General features: G+C 40.9%; 1 protein-coding gene across 4 annotated transcripts; it reads right to left on the reverse strand.

Moving 5' to 3' along the window:
• Positions 1-473: 473 nt before the first annotated feature.
• On the reverse strand, positions 474-20,025 carry qki2 (QKI, KH domain containing, RNA binding 2). 4 transcript variants are annotated; one of them, XM_069664103.1, is made up of 9 exons: positions 19,466-20,025; positions 14,126-14,274; positions 12,934-13,050; positions 8,581-8,724; positions 7,373-7,460; positions 6,876-7,160; positions 5,045-5,068; positions 4,290-4,364; positions 474-2,387 (listed from the first exon to the last, which is right to left on the reverse strand). In XM_069664103.1, the coding sequence occupies exons 1-9, from the start codon at positions 19,605-19,607 to the stop codon at positions 2,365-2,367; spliced, it is 1,047 nt and encodes a 348-aa protein (XP_069520204.1). In that variant the 5' UTR covers positions 19,608-20,025; the 3' UTR covers positions 474-2,364. The 4 variants fall into 4 exon arrangements, with proteins under 4 accessions (XP_069520204.1, XP_069520205.1, XP_069520207.1 ...); XM_069664104.1 differs by lacking the exon at positions 5,045-5,068; XM_069664106.1 differs by lacking the exons at positions 474-2,387; positions 5,045-5,068 and having other exon boundaries at positions 4,151-5,044.
• Between the last annotated feature and the right edge of the window lie 6,052 nt (positions 20,026-26,077).

A 26,077-nucleotide genomic window follows, 5' to 3' on the forward strand; every position in this document is an offset into this window, starting at 1 on the left:
TCTAATAACACAAATGAAGCTACCATGACACATTAGCGGTCGCTTTTCGGACACTTCAGGGACAGCGCGTTATCCTGTGCAATATTTACTCTGCAGATGTTTGAGGGCGAGCTTGCACAATCAATTTCCCTTTAATTCCCCGGCCGTATAGTCCTCCAAAACCTGCACACACACACACCCCTCCTCTTTTTTTTTTTTTTCTGTTATACATGTGCATGCCTCTGAGAAACCATGGTGAGCAGGGTGTGTTTTCTTCTCTCTTATTACACACATCCATGTATGTGGAGAGAAAACAACACAGAAAAAGGAGAAGTGGGGAAAAACAATGCCGTGGCCTTTTCCCTGCATTTTGTCTGAAGTGTTTGCAGGGTTTTTTCCGCCCCTTTGTCGGTTTCTAAGGAGTGTTTGGTGATTAGTATGCGGAAAGGAAGCTGATTTGCATAATTAAGTGCTACAGAGAAAAAGCAACAAAGTTTTGTTAGTTCAACAACTATGAGTTTAATAGTGTACAAAGAGTTATTCCTGCTCAGAAAACTTTAAAAGTTAAAACATTGTTCAACACAGGTTTTCTTTTTTTTTTTTAGACACACATGTACTTTTTTTAAAAGGAATCCAAAGCTGAGACAGATACCATTAAAGTGGTTAATAATCACAGAAGTGGTAACAGTTAGTAACCTACACTTAAAGAGTAGATTAATGTTGTTCTACACTGTTAATTGTCACACTTAATAGTATACAAAAGGCACAGAGGGCAAGCAATGCTGATCTCAAGTTAATACAGAGACTCCAGTATATCAGGATTACTTGTGACACATGAATGATCAAATTATTCTCCATAATAAGGCATGTTGTTCTCATCTGAAAAGGTCATTTAATGTTATTTTCACGTACAAAATAGAATATAAAAATACATTATAAACTTGTTACAGATGTTACTCTCCATGATTCGTCTTTTTAGGATCTCAAGGCATCGGTTGGTTTCTGTGTGTGCGTGTAAAACTGTACCCTCCGAACAAAAAGCGAGTACACATGCAAAAATATATATATGGACGACTTCATCTCCAACAAAAACAAACAAACAAAAAGATAAAAGTCAAACACTGTCCTCTTGAGGCGTCAGACCTCACATAAACATGTCAGACTTGTAGCTGCTGCTTTAATACTGCACTTGCACTCCCAATGCGTGTTTTATTTGGCACCGAAATCTGAATCGGGAAGATTTATAGATGATAATAATCAGGCTGCGACACATTTCCTGCAGTCGTGATTAATCTGCATGAAACCCAAATGACATAATTTCACCCTGTGGGATTACGGTGTAACATTGTTCGATCGCTCGAAATAAATAAAGGCACTGCTGTTCGAGCTCGTACAATACTGTAGTGTGAACAAGGCATCTTTGTGTGACGTCTGCTGGGTTTAGACAAAGGAAGTGCAACCTTCCCCCTGTGTGGGTGACTTGGCATTTATATTACAAACGTATTGGGGTGCTATACATTTAATTAAAAACTCTAGAAAGAGACTTTGGCATTTTGGATTCCAGGTGTGCTGTTTTTCCTCGCTGAGCACCTGTTGCTTCGTCTTTAAAAAAAGGTTTTTCCGCTGCCTTTTCTTAAAATATTCTTTGACTGAAACGTGTCAAAGAGAAATAGAAAAATCTCCGCGTTGTGATTTAAAAACAAGACATCATTGCATCCACATGTTGGTGTTACATCTTAAAGGAAAGCGTGTTAATATATTAATATTTTAACACCAATTATAACGTATTATAATGAAATTAATGTATGCGATCCCTTTTTGACAGTGTGTGGAGAAGTAAGAGGTGCCCGATGAGGAAAAACGCTTCAAAGAAAATCAAAATATGTCCTAAAGTTTAGTGTTTTTACGGAGGGTTTCTGTGCTGGATAAGTATCAGTTATCATCATTAATCAGTACAGCATTAATAGAGTCATTATTATTGCATCACATGGACTGAGGGAGGGCAGCTCAGAGAGACAGTTTGGCACAGTCAGGGAGCCCTTCACCACTTAGGAGCCCATCCCCAGTAACGTTTACTGCTAATAAATGGCAGCTACAGATGATTGACTGGTTTTGAAACATTCTCAGACTGGCTTTGAACTTCTAAAAGGCACGTTTGGTAAAGTTTAGTTTAGGACTCGGTGACGGGCGGGGTCCTGAGGTCTATTCCCGTGATCGCTGTCGTCTGGTTGGCTGGTTAGACAGAAGCAGCCGGGGTTGTTCCCAATGTGCTGGTCTGGTTGGCTGAGCTGCAGGGGAAGTGGCGGGGCCGTGGGCCAATGAGCGCGCCAGCGGGGCAGAGATGGGTGGGTCATCAGTGGGCGGAAAGGTCAGAAGGTCAAGGGGTCATGGGTTAGTTGCCGTGGCAGCTAGAGTTAGACAGACAGAGACGGACGGACGAGGAAAGGAAACAAAAAGGGCACATAAAAGGGGACATAAAAAGAAAAAAAGATAGAAGAGAGATTAGTGTCAGCTAGTGGCGTCAGGATGACAACAAGGCAGATCTACTGCAGCCGCACAGCGTGAGGGGAGCCGGGGCGACACCTTCATGAGCCCTGCATGACCATTCAGAGTGACTTACACCAACCACATGTGGTGACATAAGGAATGGCCGGTTAGCGATGCTCATAAGCGCTCATGAAGGTGTTTTGCAAGGAAGAAGACGCCCCTCCTGCCGCGCGACTGCTGCTATAGTGATACTACTCATGCTAGCTGGGCTACGACTAGCACAGACAGACAGTGAAACCATGGACAGAGAGGGAGACAGCATGGTTTCATGTGGGTGAGAGAGTGACCTTTATGTCCAAAGAAAAGTGTCCGGGCCTCAGAGATACTTTCACTCACTGACAAGGAGAGCTATTGTTTAGCAGCAGGCGTAGGATCTGGATGATTAACAGTTGAGATTATTGATTATGGTTTGATTTGTTTTTGCTATGAAGTATTAGAAGAGCTCCTAATGACTACAGTCAGCAAAGAGACACTGTAAGAGATAGTGATGAGAGGTTAAGAGATGGTGATTTTAAAGGGAAACAATTTAACAGTAGACAGACTAACTACAAGAATTTAGAGGCTTTGGTTTTCTTTAGAGATTTTTTTCAATAGTCATCTTTATTGCCTTTTAGTGTTTTTTTGTCCATCGCGTACAACAAGAGCTCCACCGCTCACATACACACATATATCGTAGCTAGCTAGTCCATTTCTATTGCATAAAACAGTCACGAGGCCTGTGAATCGAGAAAGGTCACCTCATCTTTAAATAGACAGAGCAAAAAAAACACTGCCTTCATTGCCACCTTTTTTTTCTTTTATATCGCGGTGACTAAAACAGTAGTAGCTACACACCTTGAATAAAGTTTGAAGTTTACATGGAGACACTTCATCTATAAAAAGCATATCGTAGAAACAAAAATAAAAATTTACAAACTAAAAAAACTAAAAAAAAAAAAAAAAATACTACAAGTATTTCAAAGCGATCTTGTTCCATAAGCTTCATATAAGCACTTTAAAATCCCTATATACAAATTTATTTTGCAGCTAAATACATGGCAACAGCACCACTCTGGCTAGGAAATATATGAAAGATGTAAACAGCCCCAATGATAAAGTCCAGTGGGCGACTGATAAGACCACAAACAACAGTATTTCATACAAAAAGAGCTTGTAACACAGACTTCAGTAGTTATCACACGCTGTGTTTTAGTAGTAAAAGACCAAAGATCATGTTGAATTGAATGACCTCCAGAAAAAGACAATCACTGTTACTTTAAATGTCATATAGTCATTGGGCACAACACATGATTTAATTAATAATAATAATAATAATAATAATAAAAAAAACATTTGTGGAATCTACTGGAATGAAGTTGGGTATAAATAAAAATTCCCACATATATCCGAGGGTCAAAAAGTAGTAGTGAAGAGATAAACAACAACAAAAAAAAAAAGTATCTGAGAGAGACTCCAAATCCGGAGTCACGAGGACCGAGTCACATGAACGGAGCGATCCATTTTAATTGAGAGGGTCCCGGCCTGCAATCTAACAGGCGAGAGAAAGATAACCCTAACATGGTTCCTCCCAGTCTGCTCACTTATTTCACTTTCACATTTTACTCTGACGCCGCTTGCTCTACAGTTATTTTCTTTTTTTTTTAAGGCATGCCGTATTACAGACACATGTAAACTGAAATTGGTCCATTGGTCTGCATGCACGCACACTAACACACTTACACACACACATACATCAACATAAAGTGGCTGGTGAGCTAACTAACCTCTGTCTGGGGTCACTACCCTTTGGTAAGGATGGATTCTCTTGTCGTGGCGTCGTACCTTAGTGGTCATGGCACCTGCTTACAGCCATTGACATTCGCCAAAACAGAACACAGAAGGTTACTCATCAGAAAGACATCAAACAGTCCACCCATGGCACCAACATCAGTGAAACCAGGTTTAAAAAAAGAAAAAGAAAAAAAAGCTCAAGGCTGAGGGTGAAAATGAGTCAAAACTTCTAAGAGACAGAATGTTTGTTGTTTTGTGGTCTTCTGTTCTCTAAAGAAAATATTAATCCAAACCACTAATTTCTCACGAAGCTTCACTAGTAGATTTAAAATCAGCTGTAAGCAGAGTCACTCTATAGCTCTGTGATTAAAATAAGCTTTAAGATATATTAAATCACAAACAGCGGCGCTAAAATATCTATGGGTTCACTAAAAAACGTGTTAAAAATTACAAGCAGAAGCCGATCTATTATAAAAAGTTAAATAGCCGTCACACCACAACGCTAGTCTGCTAATACAAAGAGGAAATGAACAGGAATGGACACTTGACTACAGAATGACTGTTGAAGAATCTGTCATCCTAAAGTATGAGCAAACTTTGACTGTTTGCTCTGTGGGACAAATATGTAGGGGGGTAAAAGAGAGAGAGAGAGGGGGGAGAGGGGGGGTGGTACTCTGCAAGCCAGTCCGTGTGTGTGTGCTAGGAAGGGGGGTTGCTATCGCTTAGCCTTTGGTTGGGAAAGCCATACCTGCAAAAACACAGGAAGAGGGGACTGTTAGCCCAGCAATGAGCTTCTGCATGCACATGCATATGTCGAGGATGTATTACAAGAGCTGGATCTGGCTGCCAATATGTACCAGTGGCATCTGCTGCCTCCAGTTCTGCCATCTAATCAGACACAATATATCAGGTTTTTTAAGTCGTGTTAGGCACGTTAAAGCTCCTGGTTTGGTTGTTTTTAATGTTATTTGTTAAGAAATGTCTCTGTTTCATTCTCAGACAATAACTATCCTCTTCTTTAATGCTTTAAAACATGATACAAACTCCCCAGAGGAAGGGCAGGCGTGTTCTCTCTCTGTGTCTCAGGATTAATTGTTAAATCATAATGATACCGCTTTGACACCAGTGTGTTGCTTCAGCCTCGTAAGCTAACAGTTGCTAATGGTGGAAATGTGGCTCTCAGATTGAACAATACAAGATGAGTTCAGTGTATAGGCTGTGTGGTTCGGTCGAGTCAACTCTTCAGAAAGAATGTGAGATGACATTTAGCTGAGGTTCGTTAGCATACAATGAAACTAATTCCCTTTCCGTGGCTCAAACTGAAGCCAAGTTACGTTTGTGGGAGTTCAGAATGTTTCAACCTGAGCGATTACTCCGGCTTCTTTATTAATCTGTTTCTAAATGAAGACGTAGGGAAAGGATGAAGTGGAGTTTCTGGTGTTTCTGGTGAGTTCAGTCAGAGGCTGAGCCGAACATAAACACACACAGAAACACAGAAACATACCCACACAGGCATTGTTTTTGTGGCTTGCTAGCTTAAAGCTAACCTGTGTATAGTTGGTACATTAAGGCTGAGTTGCACTAGCGAGGATACATTTTTAAATCCGATTAAATCATGGTTTAACTTTAAATTATGTTGCACCAAACTTTATAACTAAGAGAGATTAAATTTAAGCCTCTCTTTAACCCTCAGTTTAGTTTTGACTCTAGAAGCTAGATTCAATTTAATTCTGTTGCACCAAACCTTTAAACTCCAATTTAAAAGTTCCTCGAAGGAAATTGAGGGAGAGACTCAACCCGATTGAGTTTATATGATGCTGCTGAATTTCAGTCAAGATACCGGTTCACAAAGGAAACTGTTATCGAGCTGAACAGGAAGATTGGACTTTTTAGCTAACATTAACGTTAGCTAGCAAACATGGTAGCGTTTAGTTGTTAGAATGTTACAGAATACAGAAAGTTTCCCCCCTTTTTATACTTACTAGGTCCCGACAGCATTAATTTATTTTAATATGGGTGAGCAAGTATCTCCATATTTATTAAACTCTGTTTAACTTCGGTTTACGTCAATAAACTTGGTTTTGAATTGTGCAACAGAGCTCTGCTTAATTTTAAATCTGTATTCACTCATTTTAAACCTAGTTCGGATAAACTCTGTTGGTGCAACCCAGCCTAAAGGTTATTAAGGGTGATCCGCACAGACTGCACAAACAATCAAGCAGTCAAATTTGCATGCATGAGGCTTTGCTTTCTGACTGAGCACACCTATATAGCTGCAGCTACAGGCGAGGTTAATGTCTAGGAAAGCGTCCGTGCAGAACGTAACTGTGGCTTATAAACGTATGAAACTGTTAGCCATGAACTAATGAAGTTTTTTGACCAGGAAGGTTAAACATTTATTTTTCTCTAGCATCTAGAAATGCTTAAAGTCTCAGAGTATAGTCTACGGGGCGAGCATCTTAAGCAGGGAACAGATACGAGAGGTTATTTGGTGCGCAACTTCTATTGGAGTCCAGTATCCAGTTCTCATAATACATCCATTGACCATGTATGAAAGTGATGTACTTTTGATTTGATACCTAATACTCCAGTCGAGTCAATCGGGTATTCCAATATGGAGGGCGTGAGTGTGTAGGGATACTCGTAGGGCGTGTAGATGATTCCAGACTCGGGCCCTTGCTGCACAAGCGCCGGGTGCGGATTTCCTCCCTGCACGAGGGCCGAGCTCTGGATCTGACGAATCAGAGGCATGATGGTCGGCGTGTTGACGGGGGCGGGGTTGCGCAGGGAGGGAGGCAGGACGGGCGTCGGGCCTGTGATGATCCGAGGAGCCTGAGGGGTCGCTAGAGGGAAGCCGGCGGTGGCTGCACGGCACACAAACATAAGATAATGCAAGTATGCGCACACCCACACGCGAGCACACACGTACAATAGACAGGGAGGAAGAGAAGACAAACAGACTATTTAACAGCAGAAACAGAGGCATTGTTCTTATATACAGTGGAGTCCTGTACCCAGACCCCTCCTCTGTCACCCACCAACCCTCCTCCACATATAACTATGATGTCATCCTTACGCGTCTTGACATTGGCGTCTCTGTAAGTCCCGTTGAGAATGGCCAGCTCCATCAACTGCATTTTCTTCAGGTTGTCCTCCCCCTCGGCCTACACGCACACACACACACAAGCAGAGAGGCACAATCAGCTTATTTAGCGAGCCCGGTCAACAAGTCAGCAAAGGTTACAGTATGCAAAAACAAATCAGGATTTAATTTCAATATTTTCTGAAGAGAAAAGACTGTTTTTGTTGTTGTTTGAAATGTCTGAAACTGAGTGGACCACCAGACCTTGAACGCACCGCACAGGATATATTCAGTGTCAAACACGCTAGCTTCTTAGCTCCAGTTACAGCCTGGTGAAAAGCCCGACTGATTTACAGTCAGACAGCAAGGTCGAGCGGGTTAAACCAACACCTATCATTAACTTCACCCTCCCGCACACACATTCACAAACACAGATTAACAGGTGTTCGGATCCTGATTGCCTATAGCTGTTCTCACATCTTTTCACTTTTAGGGTTGGCCGATACCGTGCTGTGATTGGAGCGGAAGTGGCGGCTGATTGCTGCAATAGAACATCCCCCTGCTGGTCTTTTCAGGCTGTTTCCATTGTTGCAAATAATGCAGAGGAAGAAAAGGAAGGAGCCTTGTGATTTCAAAATATGTGCTTTTGTGATTGTGTGTCAAACGGGACAATTTAGGGAATGTGTCAGTCTACATGCCCAAGTCTTGTTCTTTATCGTGATATTTGCGCATGGTTATGTATGTTTGTGTGTCCGTAGGGGGGGGGACGTAGGTGGGCCGGAGAATGTGAGAAATGTTGAGGAGTGCAATCAAAATGTCCTCTTGTGTGGACAACAAAAAAGAAGGAGCGAAAAAGGAATACTGTAGCCAGTAGTTTGGGAATGAAGTGAGTTGTGAACGAGTGAAAGGAGTGATGGAGTGGGGAGAACAAGTGAACAGACTCTCCATTCATTCGCTCAGCCTTTCAAACAACCCGGGGTTACCATGGAAACCCCTTTATGCGTGTTCCCTAATTACCCTAACCCCTTACACATACTCTCACACACACACAAAAACACAAAAAAGACACAAACACACACTTTTTGGACTGACAATCCCCTTCCCCCTTCCATGCATACCAACACAGTGAACCCTCGTCCAGTCACACAGATTTTCCATCGAGTCCGGTCTGTGATATCTGACCGGTTCGGACTCATACTCACAGCGGGCACGAGAAGTTTCTTGACCTCGTTGATGGCCCGTTGGAGCTTGATCTTGGCCCGGTTGTGTGTGTCCTCCACTGTGATCAGGACGTGTAGGTCCTCGCTGAGGTGCTCCCAGTTGGGCTTCCCTCGGTTCATCTCCTCCTGAAACACAAAAACAGTTTAAAAGCTCCGTTTGAATGCAGCACACATGCTCGGGCAATCACTGCGGCGAGGGAACAGGATGTCTTCTTGTTTGGTTCGTTTTTTTTTTCTTTTTTGGATCGGCCTCAAACTGCACACACAAACACTCACAAAGCTCAAGGTCGTTCAATGCGGCTTCGCAAGTGTTAGAAGGCTCAAGTTGGTACACATATGTGGTGCTGCACTTTACCGAGGACAATCAGATTCTTTGGGTCTCATCTGTTTCCCTCTCTCTCTCTCTTCCTTCATCAAAGCCAGTGCTGAAAGTTTTCAGCCAGTGATATTCAGATGTTGAGCAGCATTTATAACTGAATAATCGTTCAGTCTTTATCAAATACAAATCCCAAATATTGATGCTGTTACTGGTTGGACTCATTGGTCTCCTCCCCTGTTGTCCAAATAACAAAACAGGTGCACACATACACTCTTGCAAATACCTGTTTACCTCTTGCAACTTGGATAAGTTTGGGGGCTGCACGGTGGTGCAGTGATTAGCGCCGTCGCCTCACAGCTAGAAGGTTCCTGGTTTGATCCCGGTTTAAACTTATAGTGGGCCTTTCTGTGTGCAGTTTGATTGTTCTCCCCGTGCATGCGTGGGTTCCCTCCGGGCACTTCCTCCCACAGTCATGCTCGTTAGCTTCATTGGTGACTCTAAATTGCCTGTAAATGTGAGCCTGAAAGGTTGTCTGTCTCTACGTGTCAGCCCTGTGATTGACTGGATCAGAGCAGGAAGTACCCGGCCTCTCGCCCAATGACAGCTGGGATAGGCTCCAGCACCCCGCGACCCTGAACAGGATAACTGGTATAGATAATGGATGGATGGATGGATAAGTTTGGATAACAATATATACAAGCTGGATTAGCTGTTTTTCTCAGTCTCAGATCATTGTAAAAATTTTGGTTTTTAAAGTTCATCAGACAAATGAAAGGTACGGTTAGGAATAAGTAAGTATAAATAAGTATTTATGTCTGTAAATGAGTATATTTATATTTAAATATGTGTTGAAATTCTTTTTAAATCCCTAAAGCGATCAATAAATCAAATGCTCTGACAATAAGAAGAAAATACTATAGTATCTGCTGCTGTTGCACGCCTGTAATGACTGGTTGGTCTACCTGCCTACCTGCTCACACACCGTGTACTTATTGCGTGTGAGCAGAGTTTTCCACATGCTGAAGCTAACAAGCTAGTTGCCAGACGGAAGCAGAGAAATAGGATGGCTACAGTTACTTGCTCGTCTCCCAAACACAAGAGATGTTGTTTTACCGGCTAGATTTAGCATCTTTTAACTTTCAAAGTGTAGCTTACTCTTGCTGCTTTCTCCAAAGGAGCCTACCCAAGCTTTATTTTAAGTCTAAATGAAAAACACTTTTAATTTCCAAAGAGGTCGGACAACACAGCGAACAAACTAGTTCCGTTGAGGAACGTGCTGGAGCTTTATCTCGTCCTATCCTTGCTGGATGTCTCCGTCTGCATCCAGTCATTACACTAAGCTAACTAACTCCTAGCTGTAGCTCAGTGCATCACGGACAGATATGAGAGGTATTGACCTTTAAGAGGTAAATCCTGCAGAGATAGCAGAAAAAAAGAATGGATACAGTTAGCGATGTACTTTGCGGACTCGTCCTGCACCAGCGGTCGTGTTTTAGCGACTTGATTTGGCATCTTTTTGGGTCGATACTAGCTTACTCTTGCTGGTTTCTCTAAAGTAGCCTACCCCAGCTTTATTTTAAGCCTAAGAGGTGGGTCAAACTAGTTCTGTTGAGCATAACCTGACCTTTTTTGTGATGAGGCGTTTTCTTGGCTGTGTGCAGTAACTTCCTATCCAGGCTAGATGGTTCCCTCTGCGTCCAGTCTTGCTAAGCTAAGCTAAGCATCTCCTAGCTGTAACTCAGTACTTAACTGAGAGATATGAGACCTTAAGAGGTATCTCTCAGCAAGAAAGCAAACACACACACTTCCAAAAATGTTGCACCATTTCTTTAAGCACAAGTATCAGTAATCTAACATTGAGCTACAACGATAATAACTGTCATCTGCAGCCCCAGTTAAAACAGATATTTTGGAGCCTTGTGTGCCGTTGGAGATTGTATCCTCTGGGAATGTTTTGTCAAGTGAGATGTATCATTTTGAAAAACACCAAAAGTCAACATCTTTCTCTCGTCTCCCCCTGTTGCCTCCCACTGTGTCTCTGTTTTCCTTCCTCTCTGTCTCTCTGTGTGTGTCTCTCCCTCTCTCTCTCTCTTTCTCTGAGGGGCGTGCGGGGTAGGGAATGTTCTGGAGAGAGAGGGTGGGTTGGAATGCTGGACTTGCTCCACCTGCCGTTTGGAAGGCTTGAGCCGACTCCGTCCAACAGCAAACACCAGGGGAGAGGAAGGGAGAACAGATGGACCGAACACCAGGAGAGAGAAACTGAGCCCCAAAAACTTGTTTTCAGGATAGACAGAATGACAGAACGACAGATAGATAGACAGACAGACAGACAGACAGACAGACAGATAGATAGATAGATAGACAGATAGATAGATAGATATTCTGTCGCTCTCTAACTCTAATTGATTTTGGGGAAGCATTAGTCTTGAATTGTATTTTGTTCACTCCTGTCAAAGCGTCTGGACACCGTGTCCTCATTTATTTGAATCAGTTGTGTCATTGCTGAGTGTTAATGTGTCTCAAAATGAGAGCAATTTGAGGCGCATCAAGATTAATCCACAGTAATAACAATAATGAAAGTACACAATACACACAGATTACCTCTCTCTGCAGAAGTTTGGATTTTTTAAATCATGCTGAAATAAATAGAAATCAATGGCTACCTGGCAAATGGGCTTTGAAATGTTGTGAAAATACACTTTCGTCTTCTTGCAGTTATTTTAAAGAGATACTTATTTCTTGTCCAGATGGTAAACTAAAACAACAGCTAGCAGCTGGTTAGCTTAGCTTAGCGTAGAATAAAGGCTGGAAGCAGGGGAAACAGCTAGCTTGGCTCTGTCTGAATGTTACAACAGCTGTGTCCCAATTCTGGGGCTGCAGGCTTCGAGGGACGTGTTCGAAGGCCGATTGCGTCACAGCGGCGCGTCGAAAGCTGTCCAAATTCGAAGGCTCCTTCAGATGCGGCCGACAACGTATCCCGAGACTTATTGCATGCCGATTCAAATGAGATGGCGGACTCTTAGGCGGACGAGGAATACACTTTAAATGTAAACGTTTTTGGTTTGAACTCAATCGACTAGCTAGCGATACACATGTTTAAGAAAATGAGGGCCCTTGACACACATAATCTTTAAATTGATAACTTAAAGATACAGTTAAGTCTCTATCTATCGCTGAATGAGGTAACACAATGGTGATTGAGCCGATGGCCCACTAATGAAAGCCTTTGCATTTGCAGTATTACAGACTGACATTTAGTGACGCATTTTCCATCAGCCAGCGGTGGTCGGTCTGCCAGAGAGGGTAGGCGGAGCTAAGCGGCTGCTTTCCCGCTCTCTGCAAGTGTTGCGAGTAAACAGTAATCTACTATGGCTGAACAAACAAAGAAAAGATGGATGACTACAGATACAACTTCAACAATAAGTGACAATCCAAAGAAAAAGAAACTAATTCAACGCTCAGATGAAGCAAACAGTCTGAAAAGGAAAGCGAGTAAAGTCAAGAGTCAGCTGAGACGTCTGGTTTAATTTGGATTATCACCAATGAGTGTCGCCTAAGAGCACAAAAACTGCCTATTAGCACCTCTAAAGCTTCAACAGATTAACTCATTGCATCTAATTTGTTTTGTTTTGTGTGAAAATTAAATTTTTTAGATTTACAGATGTTACACAAGGGACTATTTCTTGGCCTGGCTGGGTGCAGTGTCTTCAACCACTCTTTGGCAAAGACAGGACTTTGGGGATTTTGTAACCTCCAGACATCGCTAGCTGTTTCCCCCTGTTTCCAGTCTTTGTGCTAAGCTAAGCTAAATGCCTCCTGGTTCTAGATATTCATACAGACTCGAAAGTGGTCTCTATCTTCTCATCTTACTCTCTGCAAGAAAGCAAAAAAGTATACTTCAAACATTTTTTACCTTTTCACAGAGCCACACAAATGAAGCCAGCATGAAAATAAATGAGACACACGATGTAGCTTGTAACTTGTGTAACTTTCTGAGAGTGTATGAGTGTGTATACCTTCTTCTTGTCCCTCATGGAGCCCTTCCCTCGCACCATAATCTTGCAGCCGGTCTCAGCCTCCAGTTGTTTGGCCGTGAGCCCACGTGGGCCTAGGATCCTCCCTACAAAGTTGAACTACACAGGAGAGCAAAAACACACTCATAATAAATACACTCGATGTATTGTGCATCACAGACTTTCTTTTTACAATGCGTGTGTACTTGCATGTGTGTGTGTGAGTGTGCGTTTGCGGTTTGTGCATGTGCAGTGTGTTTGTGTTACTAACGGGGACAGAAATAGCTCATTATATGGGTGCTGGCTGGTGCTGGTGGCATGGCAGGACAGCGCCGTTCTCTTAACCTTATCTGTCACTAAGACTGAGTGATTAACTAGACAGCTGCCCCTCTGTCTCTCTGTGTGTGTCTGAGCATGTGTGTTTGTTTCTACACCGCTGCCCCTCTGTCTCTTTCTGCTGCACTCACAACATTCGCGCAGCCTCTTCCTACTTTTAACCTAATGTCCACTTTGGTAACAGTTGCAACATATTCTCTCCGGCCTCTCACCCTCGACCAACAAATCCAGAGAGAGGAACTGCTCTCTAAATTTAACCTTGATCTCAACCGTTTTCCAGCGCTCGCCTGTCTGCTTGTGTGTCCTGCTAGTCCTCTGTCATGTGAGTGAGGACAGCCTGTCATTGTATTCTCTGATTGGCGAGCTGATGCACGGTGAAAATCATGTGAGCCCCTCAATCTGGATCAACGAAACTCATATTGAAGTGCTTAACTGTACTTGGCGGGAGCAGGGACGTGCTGGCCGAAGACTCTTCACTGCATTTGTCTTTTATATTTGAGGAAAAGACTTTAAGCTCTTGTAAATATTTATGGTGTTAACTTATGGCTCAAGCTGTGTCCGAGTGTGGGAGTTAATCCAGCCTTTTTGAGCAATCAAATCCTGTTAATCATTAATTATTGGAAACAGGGGCCAGGGTTCATTATTGATCTATTTTCAGTGAGGATTACATCACTGGGTGTGAGCAGAGATGATCTCAGAATGAAATCAGCTTTTGGATTAATTGTAAAGCAAAGAAATCCCTGTGATTAAAGGCCTCGCTGACTTTCTGGCAGCCCCGAGAGGAGATAAAGTGACAACAGCGACAAGCAAACAGTTAACTCTTCGGTAAAGGTCAAAGGTCACGGACTTGTCCACTCACATCGGGGTACTCTTTGACAGGCACGTAGAGCTTCTCCTGCAGCTGAGCCACGGGGCCGATGGCCTCGGGAAGCTCCTCCATGTCCCGGCCGTTGAACATGCCGCCGTTCACCGTGTCGTTGTACATGTCTTTGCGTACCCGGCCGATCTCTGGGAGACAGACAGACAGAGAGAGAGACAAATAGAGAGACAGACAGGGAGACAGACAGACAGAGAGACAAATAGAGAGACAGACAGGGAGACAGACAGACAGAGAGACAAATAGAGAGACAGACAGGGAGAGAGAGAGAGAGTAAAGTTGAGTGAATTTAACTGACGACGTCCAGGAAAGTGTCATATTTCTTCAGGCCGTCTGATTTTTAGGGTGATGACTCACTGTCACAGAATTACAGGGTCTGAGAGTGACAGCAGACGGTTAGACAATCAGACAGACAGGCAGGGAGGCAGGGAGACAGTCACAAGCATTCTGCACCACAATGTAGAATCTAACCACTGAATGCTTCGCATCAGGCCTCCTCTATTACTGACAATTTCTCTCTTTTTTTTCCTCTCTTTTCTATTTTATTCTCCAACACCGTTACACACACACACACACACACACACACACACACACACACACACACACACACAGACACAGATACACACTGCTCCTCCTTTTGTTAAAATAAATACATGCTATCTGGGGTCACAATGACCCATTCTCTGTTATTCAACAACAGAATACTTAGAAAGCAACGGGTCTGCACCTGCAACTTTTATTTTCAATATTAAATCATCTGTACATCAGTTTCTTAATTAACAGACACATTTTCTTTAAAATACCAAAGAATTTTAAGAAATGGTTGTTACTTTTCTCTCATGTTATGTTAGCATGTTTGTTTCATTTTGTTAAACAGTCCAAAAAAACTAAAGCAGCAAATTCTCACTATGTTCCTGCTTAAAATGGACTTAAAGCTCCTGTGAGGAACTTTCAGTTTGTGTTGATTTTGGCGCCCCCTGTGGACAAAGCCGTACCTCTCATCTCTTTGCTGATTTTGTCCTGTACATGCTGAAGTGGTGGCTTTTAACAAAAAATCTCATTCTGCTGTCTTTAACAGTTGTATGTATCACTCACTTTACATTTTTGCCCTGGGAAATGTAAACAAAGGCAGCGTGCAGTTATCGCCTTGTCTGACACCTACCCCCCTCGCCAGCCGTTTAAGGCATGAAAAATAACTATAGAAATAATCAATCTCATCCTGATGGTCTGGTTTGCTTTTGTAGGTCATATAGAGTCATCAGAATTAATTTCAGTTTGTTTCATAACGAGTGAAAAAGTCCTCACAGGAGCTTTAAACTTAAGGGCCGCAATGATCGAACGAATAGTTGTCAACTATTTAATTAATGGCTGATCGATTAATCAGTTTGTGTCATTTTTAGTCCCTAATTCCAGCTTCTTTAATGTGAATACTTTGTAGAGTCTTTACTTCCCTATGACGATGAATATCATATCCTTTGTTGTGAATAAAACACGGCATTTGAGAATGCTATCTTTAGAAAAGACTCATTAAAAGTTTTCTGACATTTATAACATTCATATATATTTTAAAAACCGAACAACTAGTTCATTAATTGAGAAAATATCAAAAGATCAATTGCAAATGAAAAAAAAAAGTTTGTTGCAGCCCCTAATCTGCGGAACCATTTCCGCGATTAATCAATCAGGTCTGTAAAAATTAGCACACAGAAGTTCATGACATTTTCCTCTTCTTCAAATGTCCTTTTTCAACAAGTCTTTTTTGTGTAATGAACATGCAAAAACCCAAAAATATAAGCTTTACAACAATATAAAGAGTAAAACATTCACACAGGTAGGAAATTTCGGGGAGATTTCTGCTTATAAAAAGAAACTTAAACACCCAAATTTTTGGCTTAAGTTTGGTGCACGAGCCCCGTCATAAATGAGACTGTTTGTCTGCCTGTCTGCTTGTTGAGTGTTGTCTCAATGACCGATGCTAGCCTCTGATGCCTTTGTAATGACACGCTAGCACAATAATAACTGACTACTGCACCACACAAACACATACGCAGCACAAACACACACAGACTCCCCCCCACCCTGCTTGAACTCACTCAGACACACACACACACACACGGCAGAATGACTGCCTTGAGGCACAAATATCATCTGACCTAAGCAGGCTGACAGGCATGTCTCCCCGCTCTGAGAGTGATAAGTCTGACCGTAATAACTACAGTAGGACACTATAATTACAGCCACAGCTACAGTGACAATGATGATCCTCTAATAACCCATTCTGACCTGTTACACACCAAAACTGACTATTAAAAAACACACACATACACAAACAAATCTGCACAGACAAGCAGGGCTTTGGTCGCCGTTCTGTGGAGACAGGGAGCGACATGCTGGAGGAAAATGAGAAGTGAAAGAAGAACAAGAGCTGAACGAGTGAAAGATAAAGAGGGGGAGCTGCAGCAGACCTTATCTTAACACTTCAACCTGTCATTGGTTTATATATAGACGGGACTCGACCGCAGTGCTTCCAAATATGCCACAAACATGCGACCTGACAATATGCGTGACTGACAGGTTTTCCTATCACCCCGCAGTAACTTTTCGGTCCTGCGTCGCTGTCCACATAACTCAGGCAGAAGATACAGCCAGGCTGGAAATGGGCTCGGTACAATGCCTTTCATTCTTACCGTGGGTGTCACTTTATCATGTGTGAGGGATGAGCCTGCTTGGCTGTCAAGTCTTCCAACATGAGCACAGCAAGAGACGTTAAGTTGACCTATTTGTCAGGCTCTGGAGGTCATCCGGTATGTGGCCAACCTTGCTGCGTCATGAGACTTGTCACAAAGTCACAAAGTCAGGACCTCTGTGATCCTGATGTGCAACAACAGTAGCAACAACAACAGGCCTTGGCAGCTAATGGCAACTGTTAAAGAAGTATACAGTATAGTGTTGCGATATTGTGCGTGGTATTAAATGTATCCATAGAAAAAAATATATTTTAAAGATTAAGGGTCATATAACAGAAATTAAGCTTTTTGGACTACAATGATAAAATCCTCTGCTGTTTAAATAATGGATGTAGCCATCATGACAACACCCATTAGTGCGTCAACTTCCTTTTTGAAGCTTCTTCTTCGACATTTAGATGACACCATGTTGGTTTACTGGAGCCGGAAGTGACCGTATTAGGAGAGGGTGTAGCAAACACTATGTTATTAAAGCTTAATGGTCTGTGCCTGTGGCTAATTCATTAGCTGCGAATGAGCTAGCTACCAGAATGGTTTCTATTTGTTGTGCTAGCTGACCAGAGATGTTTATTTTATCAGACTCAAGAAGCTAAGGAAGCTTGTGGAAATAGAAGACATCTCGTGTATTTCCAAAGAGAGCTAACATATAAATAACATAATACTTAATTTTCACTCAGTGGAAAAGCTGGAGAACAGACTCCTTGGATGGTCTATGGATGGTTAGTACAATGAACCCAACAGCAAGACGGCCATAAAGGCAACAACAACACAAACGCAGCTGAAATGTGAAGTGAAAGGTTTAGGTTAAGCGACCACACCCCTAATTGTCAGTAAAGCTTAATATCATTTAAGCGTGAGTATTATAAAAAGTCATACTTCCTCATAAAGTTGTCTTGATTAACTATACAGACCAAAACTATTTTTGTACCAAGCTGTAAACTAATTCTGTTGTAAAGTTGGGCCTTTTAATATGTGGTTTAATGGGGATTGACTCGCTTTAGGAGCAAGCCTCAAGTGGCCACTCTAGGAACTGCAGTTTTTGGTACATGTATAGGCTTCATTTCTCAGCCTGGGAGGTTGCCGCTTGGTTATAACAAATATAGAGGCAATATTATTTTATTTAGACTTGCAATTACTGAACTGGCTGCATAACTTTTTTTGTAAAAGAAGCATTTTTTTTATTTTACCTGTATCTTATTTTAACCTATGAGATAAAAACAGTTGTTAACAAAGTGTTCCTAAGGGGACATAATTTGAAGTTGAAAAAGTAAGTAATCACAAATTATGTTACCTAAATACTCACGCAGATCGCAAAATGTTAAAAATTCCAGAAATATTGTATTGTGACTCAAGTATCGTGATAATATCGTACACTGACTCGGGTATCGTTATAATATCATATTGGACAGAAGTATCGTTACAATATCGCATTGTGACTCAAGTATCATGATAATATCGTACACTGACTTGAGTATTCTTACAATATCGTATTGGACAGAAGTATCGTTACAATATCGTATTGTGATCCAAATATCGTGATAATATTGCACCCTGACGAGTATCGTTATAATATCGTATTGGACTAAAGTACCGTTACAATATTGTATCGTTACTAAAATATCGTTATAATACTGTATCGTTATAATATCATAATGGACTGAAGTATCGTTAGATATCGTATTGGACTGAAGTATCGTGATATCGTATTGAGACTTAAGTATCGTGATAACATTGCACCCTGACTCGAGTATCGTTATATCGTATTGGACTAAAGCATCGTTACAATATTGTATTGTAACTAAAATATCGTGATAATATCTTATCGTTATATTGTATTGTGACTCAAGTATCATGAGGTCTCTGTTAATTCCCACCAAATTAGAAAATGAAGAAAATAATTAGAAATAGTGACACTTGGCTCATTGCTCTAATGCTTGTAGAGGACCTCTGCAAATATGTTCAATATCAGTAAGTGAAGTGCCTTGATTGCATGTCTCAAATCAAACATTTTACACGGGGACATGCTCTCGCTCCTGCTCAGGGATGGGCTGCAGCATTCACATAAGCCTGCGCATTAGGTCACTGAGAAAGACTAACAACTGTCTGTTTGTTCCCATTACCAACTGCCCCAGTGTGTGTGTGTGTGTGTGTGTGTGTGTGTGTGTGTGACAGAGAGCTCATCTACTGCTCTCCACAAATTAAAAATGTGAGACTTAAAAGCAAAAGACACAACCCATTCAGAAGTCTAGTTTTATAGCAATGTTTGATTTGTGTTTATCAAGAATTCACAACCACAGCTCTATGACGGAATTTAGTGAGTAAGTAACCCAACAATGTAAGTGTTTTATAATTCACTTAAAGCACCTTTCAGTGCTTGATAGATGGCATTAGTCACCTTTCCTAGAAGATAATGAGGAATTGCTGCAGTTAATTGACTTTTCAATATTGGGAGTCTATAACTGTTACTTTTATGACCCCCATACGCAATGTGTCTTGTCATAAAAATGATTGATTAGTTTCCTGTGTAGTGTGACAAGTGGTTGAAGTCTCTAGTGCAGAAACAGAAGCCGGTTACCTTCATCCAGCAGCCGCTCCAGATGCGTGAAGATGCCGCTGAAGTTGGGCAGGGAGCTCATCACCTTCCTGTCGTTCATCAGCTGCATTAAGTAGTCCGGGTTGGACTTGGGTCTCTCCTTCACCTCTGTCTCCCCAACCATGGCTTATGTTTCAACAATAAAAGTGACTATAGATAGCTTACTCGAGCAACTTTTTGGGGGGGAATAAAAAAAACCGACACGCCCCGACAAGCGATGCGAGGACCCAAAGGGGATTCCACCGGCTGTGACCCGCTCACCGCCTCTCTCCTTCGGCTGATGAAACTCAAATCTCAGCGCTGGTTTTATCGACTGTCCTTCGATTAACGTTTCGTGTGTGTGTGCCCTCTCTTCTTCAAAGCGGTCCCCCCTCTGTCCGACTCTCTCCAGAGTTTCAAAAAGTTCCTTTTTTAGGGGGGAGTTTGGCTCTGTTTGACACCTCACGCGACACTTTAACGGACACTTCTTCTTCGGTTTAAAATCAGCCGTTAACTCGTTCCCTTTGCCCCGGCTCCTCTGCCCGGTGTGTCGGTATTCTGCAGAGGGGATCGACTCGGTATCATATGATTACAGTATAGCAGCAGCACGAGTGGGCTGTCGCGATCGCGCCGCGCGACGCCGCTATCAGAGGGGAGGGGGCGCTCGTGCTCGTCCAGCCCTTCATAGCCCCCGCCTTTCTCTCACGCGCACACACACACTCACAGGCACGCACGCACACACCCTACGCCCGCTATAACAATATAACAGCTCTTCATAGTTATGTACACCTGTTCTGCATCAGTCACTGTCCATCACTTGTCTTAGTGTGAAGTGTGTGTGGGTCCAGGTGACCTCAAATAGGCCTACTTCTGCTGCCTAGTTCAATTTTGAAGTACTTTATTTGAATATTTTAATTTTATATAACTTTAGCCTAAACTTCTACTTCAAAGACAAATGTTGTGATCTTTACTCCTCTATGAATGTTTGACAGCAACTCGGCTCTACCCATTATCAGTGGTGGAGCAAGTTATTTATATGTAGCCTAAATGTAACACAATAACATATAAGAATACCAAATTACTACACCTGTATTCTACAAAATGTATTATAGACTATCTGTGTAACTTAAATGTGATGATATGTTAGGATGTTTTCACTTTGTATTTTTGATGTTAAAACTTTTTGAACTATTTTTGAAAGCGTGTAATAAATCATTGATGATAATTCACACCTTATTTCTATAATCAAAGTTTTAAAAGTAAAAGTTCTGCTGAAAAAATGACGTGTCACTGATATATAATTAGGCTATGTATTTACAATGGAGATAGTCTAGTGGTTTTTAACCTTGGGGTCAAGGCCTTTCCAAGGGGTCACCGGATGTGTCTGAGGGGTCTCGATTTGATAAAAGGGAGAGGAACAAAAAAAGGATTAAACAACTCTGCCACACAACTGAGGATTCAATTTTTAAATTCTCTGATGTGCGCTTTTATTTTGAAATATTGATTAATTTGACCTCTTTTGGTTGATAAATGACCTAAACTATTTCTTATTTATGAAAACAGTTGAAGATTACATTTTTGTTTGTTGACTAATTGTTCAATCTAACCATAAAATTAACTGGTTATTAGCGTGTTTAAATATATTATTGCTTCTGCAGGAGCCATAACTAAAACATTTACTTTTGGCATTATAAGCACATATAATCTAATCTAATCTAATAATATGTCTGTACTTTTACTTTGGATTCTAAACACATGTATTTTACTTGTAACAGAGTTTTTTGTTACATGTGTAAAATGTCTAAACACTTCTTAAACTGCTTCCTGTCACACTACGTGATCCACGCCCTCCACGTTCAGGACTTTTGTCGAGGATCCTGAAATAATAAGAAGGTGTGATGTGTGCGTCGCTCCTCTCTGGGTGGCTGCTGAAATGTTATTGCTGCGGGAACAGATAGGTGCGAGGGTCTAAACTTAACTCGCTGTAAATCACACACATGTGCACAAACACACACGCACACTAACACACACACACACACAGGGGCAGGACAATATGTGTGCCCATGCATGCCTTGACTTAAGCCTTTTGTTGGCCTCCCACCTGGTTTCTCTCCTCTGTCCTCTGTTTTAGTGTGTTTTCTCCTTGTGAGACCAAACTTATGATTGTGTGTGTGTGTGTGTGTTAGTGTGTGTGTGTGTGTGTGTGTGTGTGTAAGAGCAGCAGGGATTGTAACGGGGCAGCAGCAGCAGTGTCGGTAATGGCTGGTCAGCTGGTATGGCGAGTATTCAGGGCGGGGGCAGTGCATTGTCCTCTCATAGCTCCAACAATGCCCCTCTGAGCAGGCCACACATCTACCAGTCACGGGCCTCTCTCTCTCGCTCTCTCTCTCTCTCTCTGTCTCTGCTTTTCTTTCTGTCTGCCATATTTATTCAGCCCACAGTGAAGTGCACAGCGAGATGCGATAGTATAATGTCTCCTGCGACCTCCGCCTGAACGTCAAGGTCAAACCTTGCTGAATATCAGAGCAGGTGCCAGTCATCACTCCACTGTAAAGACATCACACCTCGCATGTTCATTATCGCTTTAAATGATACATAAATGTTGCATAAATTCATCGCTGCACCTCCATCATGCATAATTGATGGTTCACATTAATTAATTGGCCTCACATGGGATGCAAAGCTGGTTTAATAAAATTAGCACCTTTATAATCTAATCGGTTAACTCGTACATATACTAGAAAATTATTCGTCAGTTGTCAAAAAAGCAACTTTGTAAATCCATTATTAAGAAAGATCATTGATTAATCAATTAGTCGATAAACATAAAATTAATTGGCAACTACTTACAAGATCAAATAATTGTTGAACTCATTTTTTAAAGCCTATTAGTCACTAATCCTGTCTTTCAGCTGCTTTGATCTGTTTTAAATCATTATAGATTCAATATTTTGATCCTCATTTTACAAGCCCTAATGATTAGTTGATTAATCTATTAGTCGATGACCAAAAATTAATCAGCAGCCATTCTTACATGACCAATTAATCATTAAACTCTTTTATTGAAAGATATAAGTCAAATATTCTCTGTTTTCAGCAGCTTTTAATCATTATAGATTCAATATTTTGGTGATAATCGATCCTCATTTGACAAGCTTTAATGATTAGTTGATTAATCTGTTAGTTGAAAATGAATCCATAACTATTTTGATGACTGATTAACTGTTAAAGTCACATTAAAGCATAAGGGTCAAATATTCTCTAAAGTGTATAAATTTGATGCTTTTAACTTAAAATTATATAAATTATAATATTTTGTTGATAATCATTTGCAGAGCTGCAATGATTAGTTGATTAATCAACTAGTTGACGAACAATTGATTGGAAAATATTTGATGTTCCATTTATCGTGTAAGTCATACATTAAAGCATAAGGGTAAAATATTCTCTGGTGCAGCCTCTAAGATGTAAATTTGATGCTTTTAACTTTAAATTGTAAATATTTTGTGGATGATCATTTGTCAAGCTTCAACGATTAGTTGATTAATCTCTTAATTGATGAACAAAAATTAATCGGCAACTATTTTGATAGTCGATTCATTATTCAGTCATTTATTGCAGCAAAACTGTCAATTATTCTCTTATTTTATTCTCTATAATGTGACTATTTGCTGCTTTTCTCTGCTTTAAATCATAAATATTTTAGTGGTGATCATTTGAACAGCAGAAACGATTAGTTGATTAATCTATTAGTCGATGAATAAAAAAATTGGCAAATATATTGGCGTTTTGATGATTGATTCATCTTTAAAAAGTAATTTATTAAAGCATAAGGGTGAAATATTCTCTGAATTCAGGCCCCAAAATTTGAGAATGAACTGTTTTGCCTGCTTTAAATCATAAATATTGTGGTGATTTGATCTATTGCATATTTGGTCTATGAGCAAAGAATATTTGCCACTATTATGATGAATGATTAATCACTAGTCATTACACAAGTCACAGGTCATCCCTGCAGCAAAAACGCCAAACACTCATTTTCTCTCCACTTGAACTCTGTGAAGTTGTGGTGCATGTGTAGAGCTGCTACGAGAAGTTGATTAATCAATTTGTTCTCTGAAATTGTTCCTGATTCAGTCATCAATTGTTTTAGTCCCCAGTTCTAAAATGTGAGGATGTGCTGCTTTTCTGTCTTATATCACTGTAAATTGAATATTCGAGTTTTGGTTTTTGGTTTTAGAGTGTTAGCGTGGATCTGGGATTTCTGACATTTTCATTTTACTCTGCAGATCATATCTTTAGCATCTCTGCTTTATTACTGATAGAGACAGCTTTAAAGGCACCGGAAAGACAGGCGCAGGAGAGGGGAGGACATGGAGCAACAGGCCTTGACACTGGTGGCCACTTATAGATATAGAACATTTAATCGATTAGTCAGACTAATTGGCAGATTAGTTTAAAGTGCTGTTAACTGTTAATTACAGATATTTTTCTGTACTTAACAGATATCATAGAGAATAAATGCAGAAACTCAACAAACACTTTGACTGATATTGAAAACGATTGTTATCTGCAGTCCTCATGTCTAGTAGTTGGTTAGATCTCATACCATGAACTTACTTAGTAGTATGTTTTTGCGAGGAGAGACAAATAATGATTAAAAACCTGGTATCTTTATGCATTGTGCAGTTTTTCATCATTATAAATTGAATATCTTTGGGGCATGGATTCTGCTGTTGAAAGTGAGCTCTACTTTCTTTATAAGTGTCACCAAAATGAGTCCTATTAAGGTTTTTACATTAGTACATATATAATACCTTTATTGCAATTGTTCTATTTGTATTTCTTTTTAATTAACCTGAAGTGATAAATTTCCTTCAGGTTTTCCAGCAGTAGTGAGGCCACTCCTGTTACATTATCACTGATGGAAAGACACCCTCTTGTGGACACATAGTGTAACTGACGCTGAGAGGCTCAAAGTGTTGACGGATGCCAGCAAAATGTCATTAAACTAGAAGACATTTAGAGTCAAAATAAATACCTTTTATAGTAGAAAGATGGCTGTCAGCAATAGGCCAAAACAGTGTTATTGTTTATGAGACAACAGATTACAGTTGAAACCAAACTAAACATCAGAGACCTTTACACTCACTATGATTTGATTACCTACCGTCACCAACAGAGAGCAGCAGAATACGGACGACACACAGGCAGCGTGTGTGTGTTTCTTGCACTGTAGCTGTAAGTTGTTGTCTGTGGCTGGCAGGTCAGCTAACATCTATTTAAAGTTAGTTTGTAGGCGGTGACTATCAAACAAACACAGCTCTGACTGTGGTTAAAAGGTTGGTTTGTCATGCAGAGAGAGTTTAACCACACTACATATTTGAGACAGCTCTAGGTACATATTAATGATCACTCTATAAGATATGATACAGTTATATAAACCACGCAACTCGACACTTTCAATATGAAGCAGTATAAATAAACTACACCTACAACTACATCAAAGTACAGTGCTCATATAAATACATCAATGATAACAATACTTTTACTTATGGTACTTTAAAGTTTTTTTAATGCTAATACTTTTACTTTTAAAGAAGTTACAATTCATATTCTGGACTTAAGTTGTAATTAAGTATTTTTAAAGTGTGCTACTGAAACTTTTACTGAAGTACAGTTTTCAAAAACTGACTGAAGCTGCCATTTTTTATATGTGGTGGAAAGTTAGAGAGAGTAAATTTACTGAAATATCTTACTAGTTGTACTTTACAATTTCTGCTACTTAATAAATCTATTTATAACAAACTTTTTAATCTAAGTTGACTTAGTAGTTGACTAGTAGTAGTAGTAGCAGTAGTACGGTAGTATTAGTGGTAGAAGTAGTAGCAGTAGTGAAAGTAGTACTGGTGGTGGTGGTGGTGGTAGTAGTGAAAGTAGTACTAGTGGTGGTGGTGGTAGTAGTAGCAGTAGTATGGTAGTATTAGTGCTGAAAGTAGTACTGGTGCTGGTAGTGGTGCTGGTTGTAGTAGTAGTAGTGAAAGTAGTAGGCTGCTGGTGGTGGTGGTGGCGGTGGTAGTAGTAGTAGTAGTGACAGTAGTAGGCTGGTGGTAGTAGTAGTAGTATGGTAGTATTAGTGGTGAAAGTATAACTAGTGCTGGTAGTGGTGGTGGTGGTAGTATTAGTAGTGAAAGTAGTAGGCTGCTGGTGGTGGTGGTAGTAGTAGTGAAAGTAGTAGGCTGGTGGTGGTGGCAGTAGTAGTGAAAGTAGTAGGCTGCTGGTGGTGGTAGTAGTAGTGAAAGTAGTAGGCTGGTGGTGGTGGTGGTAGTAGTATTGAAAGTAGTAGGCTGGTGGTGGTGGTGGCAGTAGTAGTGAAAGTAATAGGCTGGTGGTGGTGGTGGTAGTAGTAGTGAAAGTAGTAGGTTGCTGCTGGTGGTAGTAGTAGTGAAAGTAGTAGGCTGCTGCTGGTGGTGTTGGTGGTAACAGTAGTATGGTAGTATTAGTGGTGAAAGTAGGCAGCTGCTGCAGGTGGTGGTAGAAGTAGTAGTGCATTTTCACTGAGCCAGGACAGCCAAAGTTAGGCCTACTTTTTACTTTACATATTATAAATGCATA

The sequence above is a fragment of the Semicossyphus pulcher genome, unplaced genomic scaffold (genome assembly GCF_022749685.1).
Source record: "Semicossyphus pulcher isolate SPU_LCO1_2020_fin unplaced genomic scaffold, fSemPul1.0.p SCAF_16, whole genome shotgun sequence".
Taxonomy (NCBI): domain Eukaryota; kingdom Metazoa; phylum Chordata; class Actinopteri; order Labriformes; family Labridae; genus Semicossyphus; species Semicossyphus pulcher.

Excerpts from the sequence above, each read along its gene's own strand:
- qki2 (XM_069664103.1), bottom strand. The coding sequence starts at position 19,607 with ATGGTTGGGGAGACAGAGGTGAAGGAGAGACCCAAGTCCAACCCGGAC. Across the intron at positions 7,461-8,580 it reads AGAAACTTCTCGTGCCCGCT|GCCGAGGGGGAGGACAACCT; the intron begins GTGAGTATGAGT and ends GTGTGCGTGTAG. Across the intron at positions 7,161-7,372 it reads AGACGCCAATGTCAAGACGC|CCACCGCCGGCTTCCCTCTA; the intron begins GTAAGGATGACA and ends TGTGCCGTGCAG.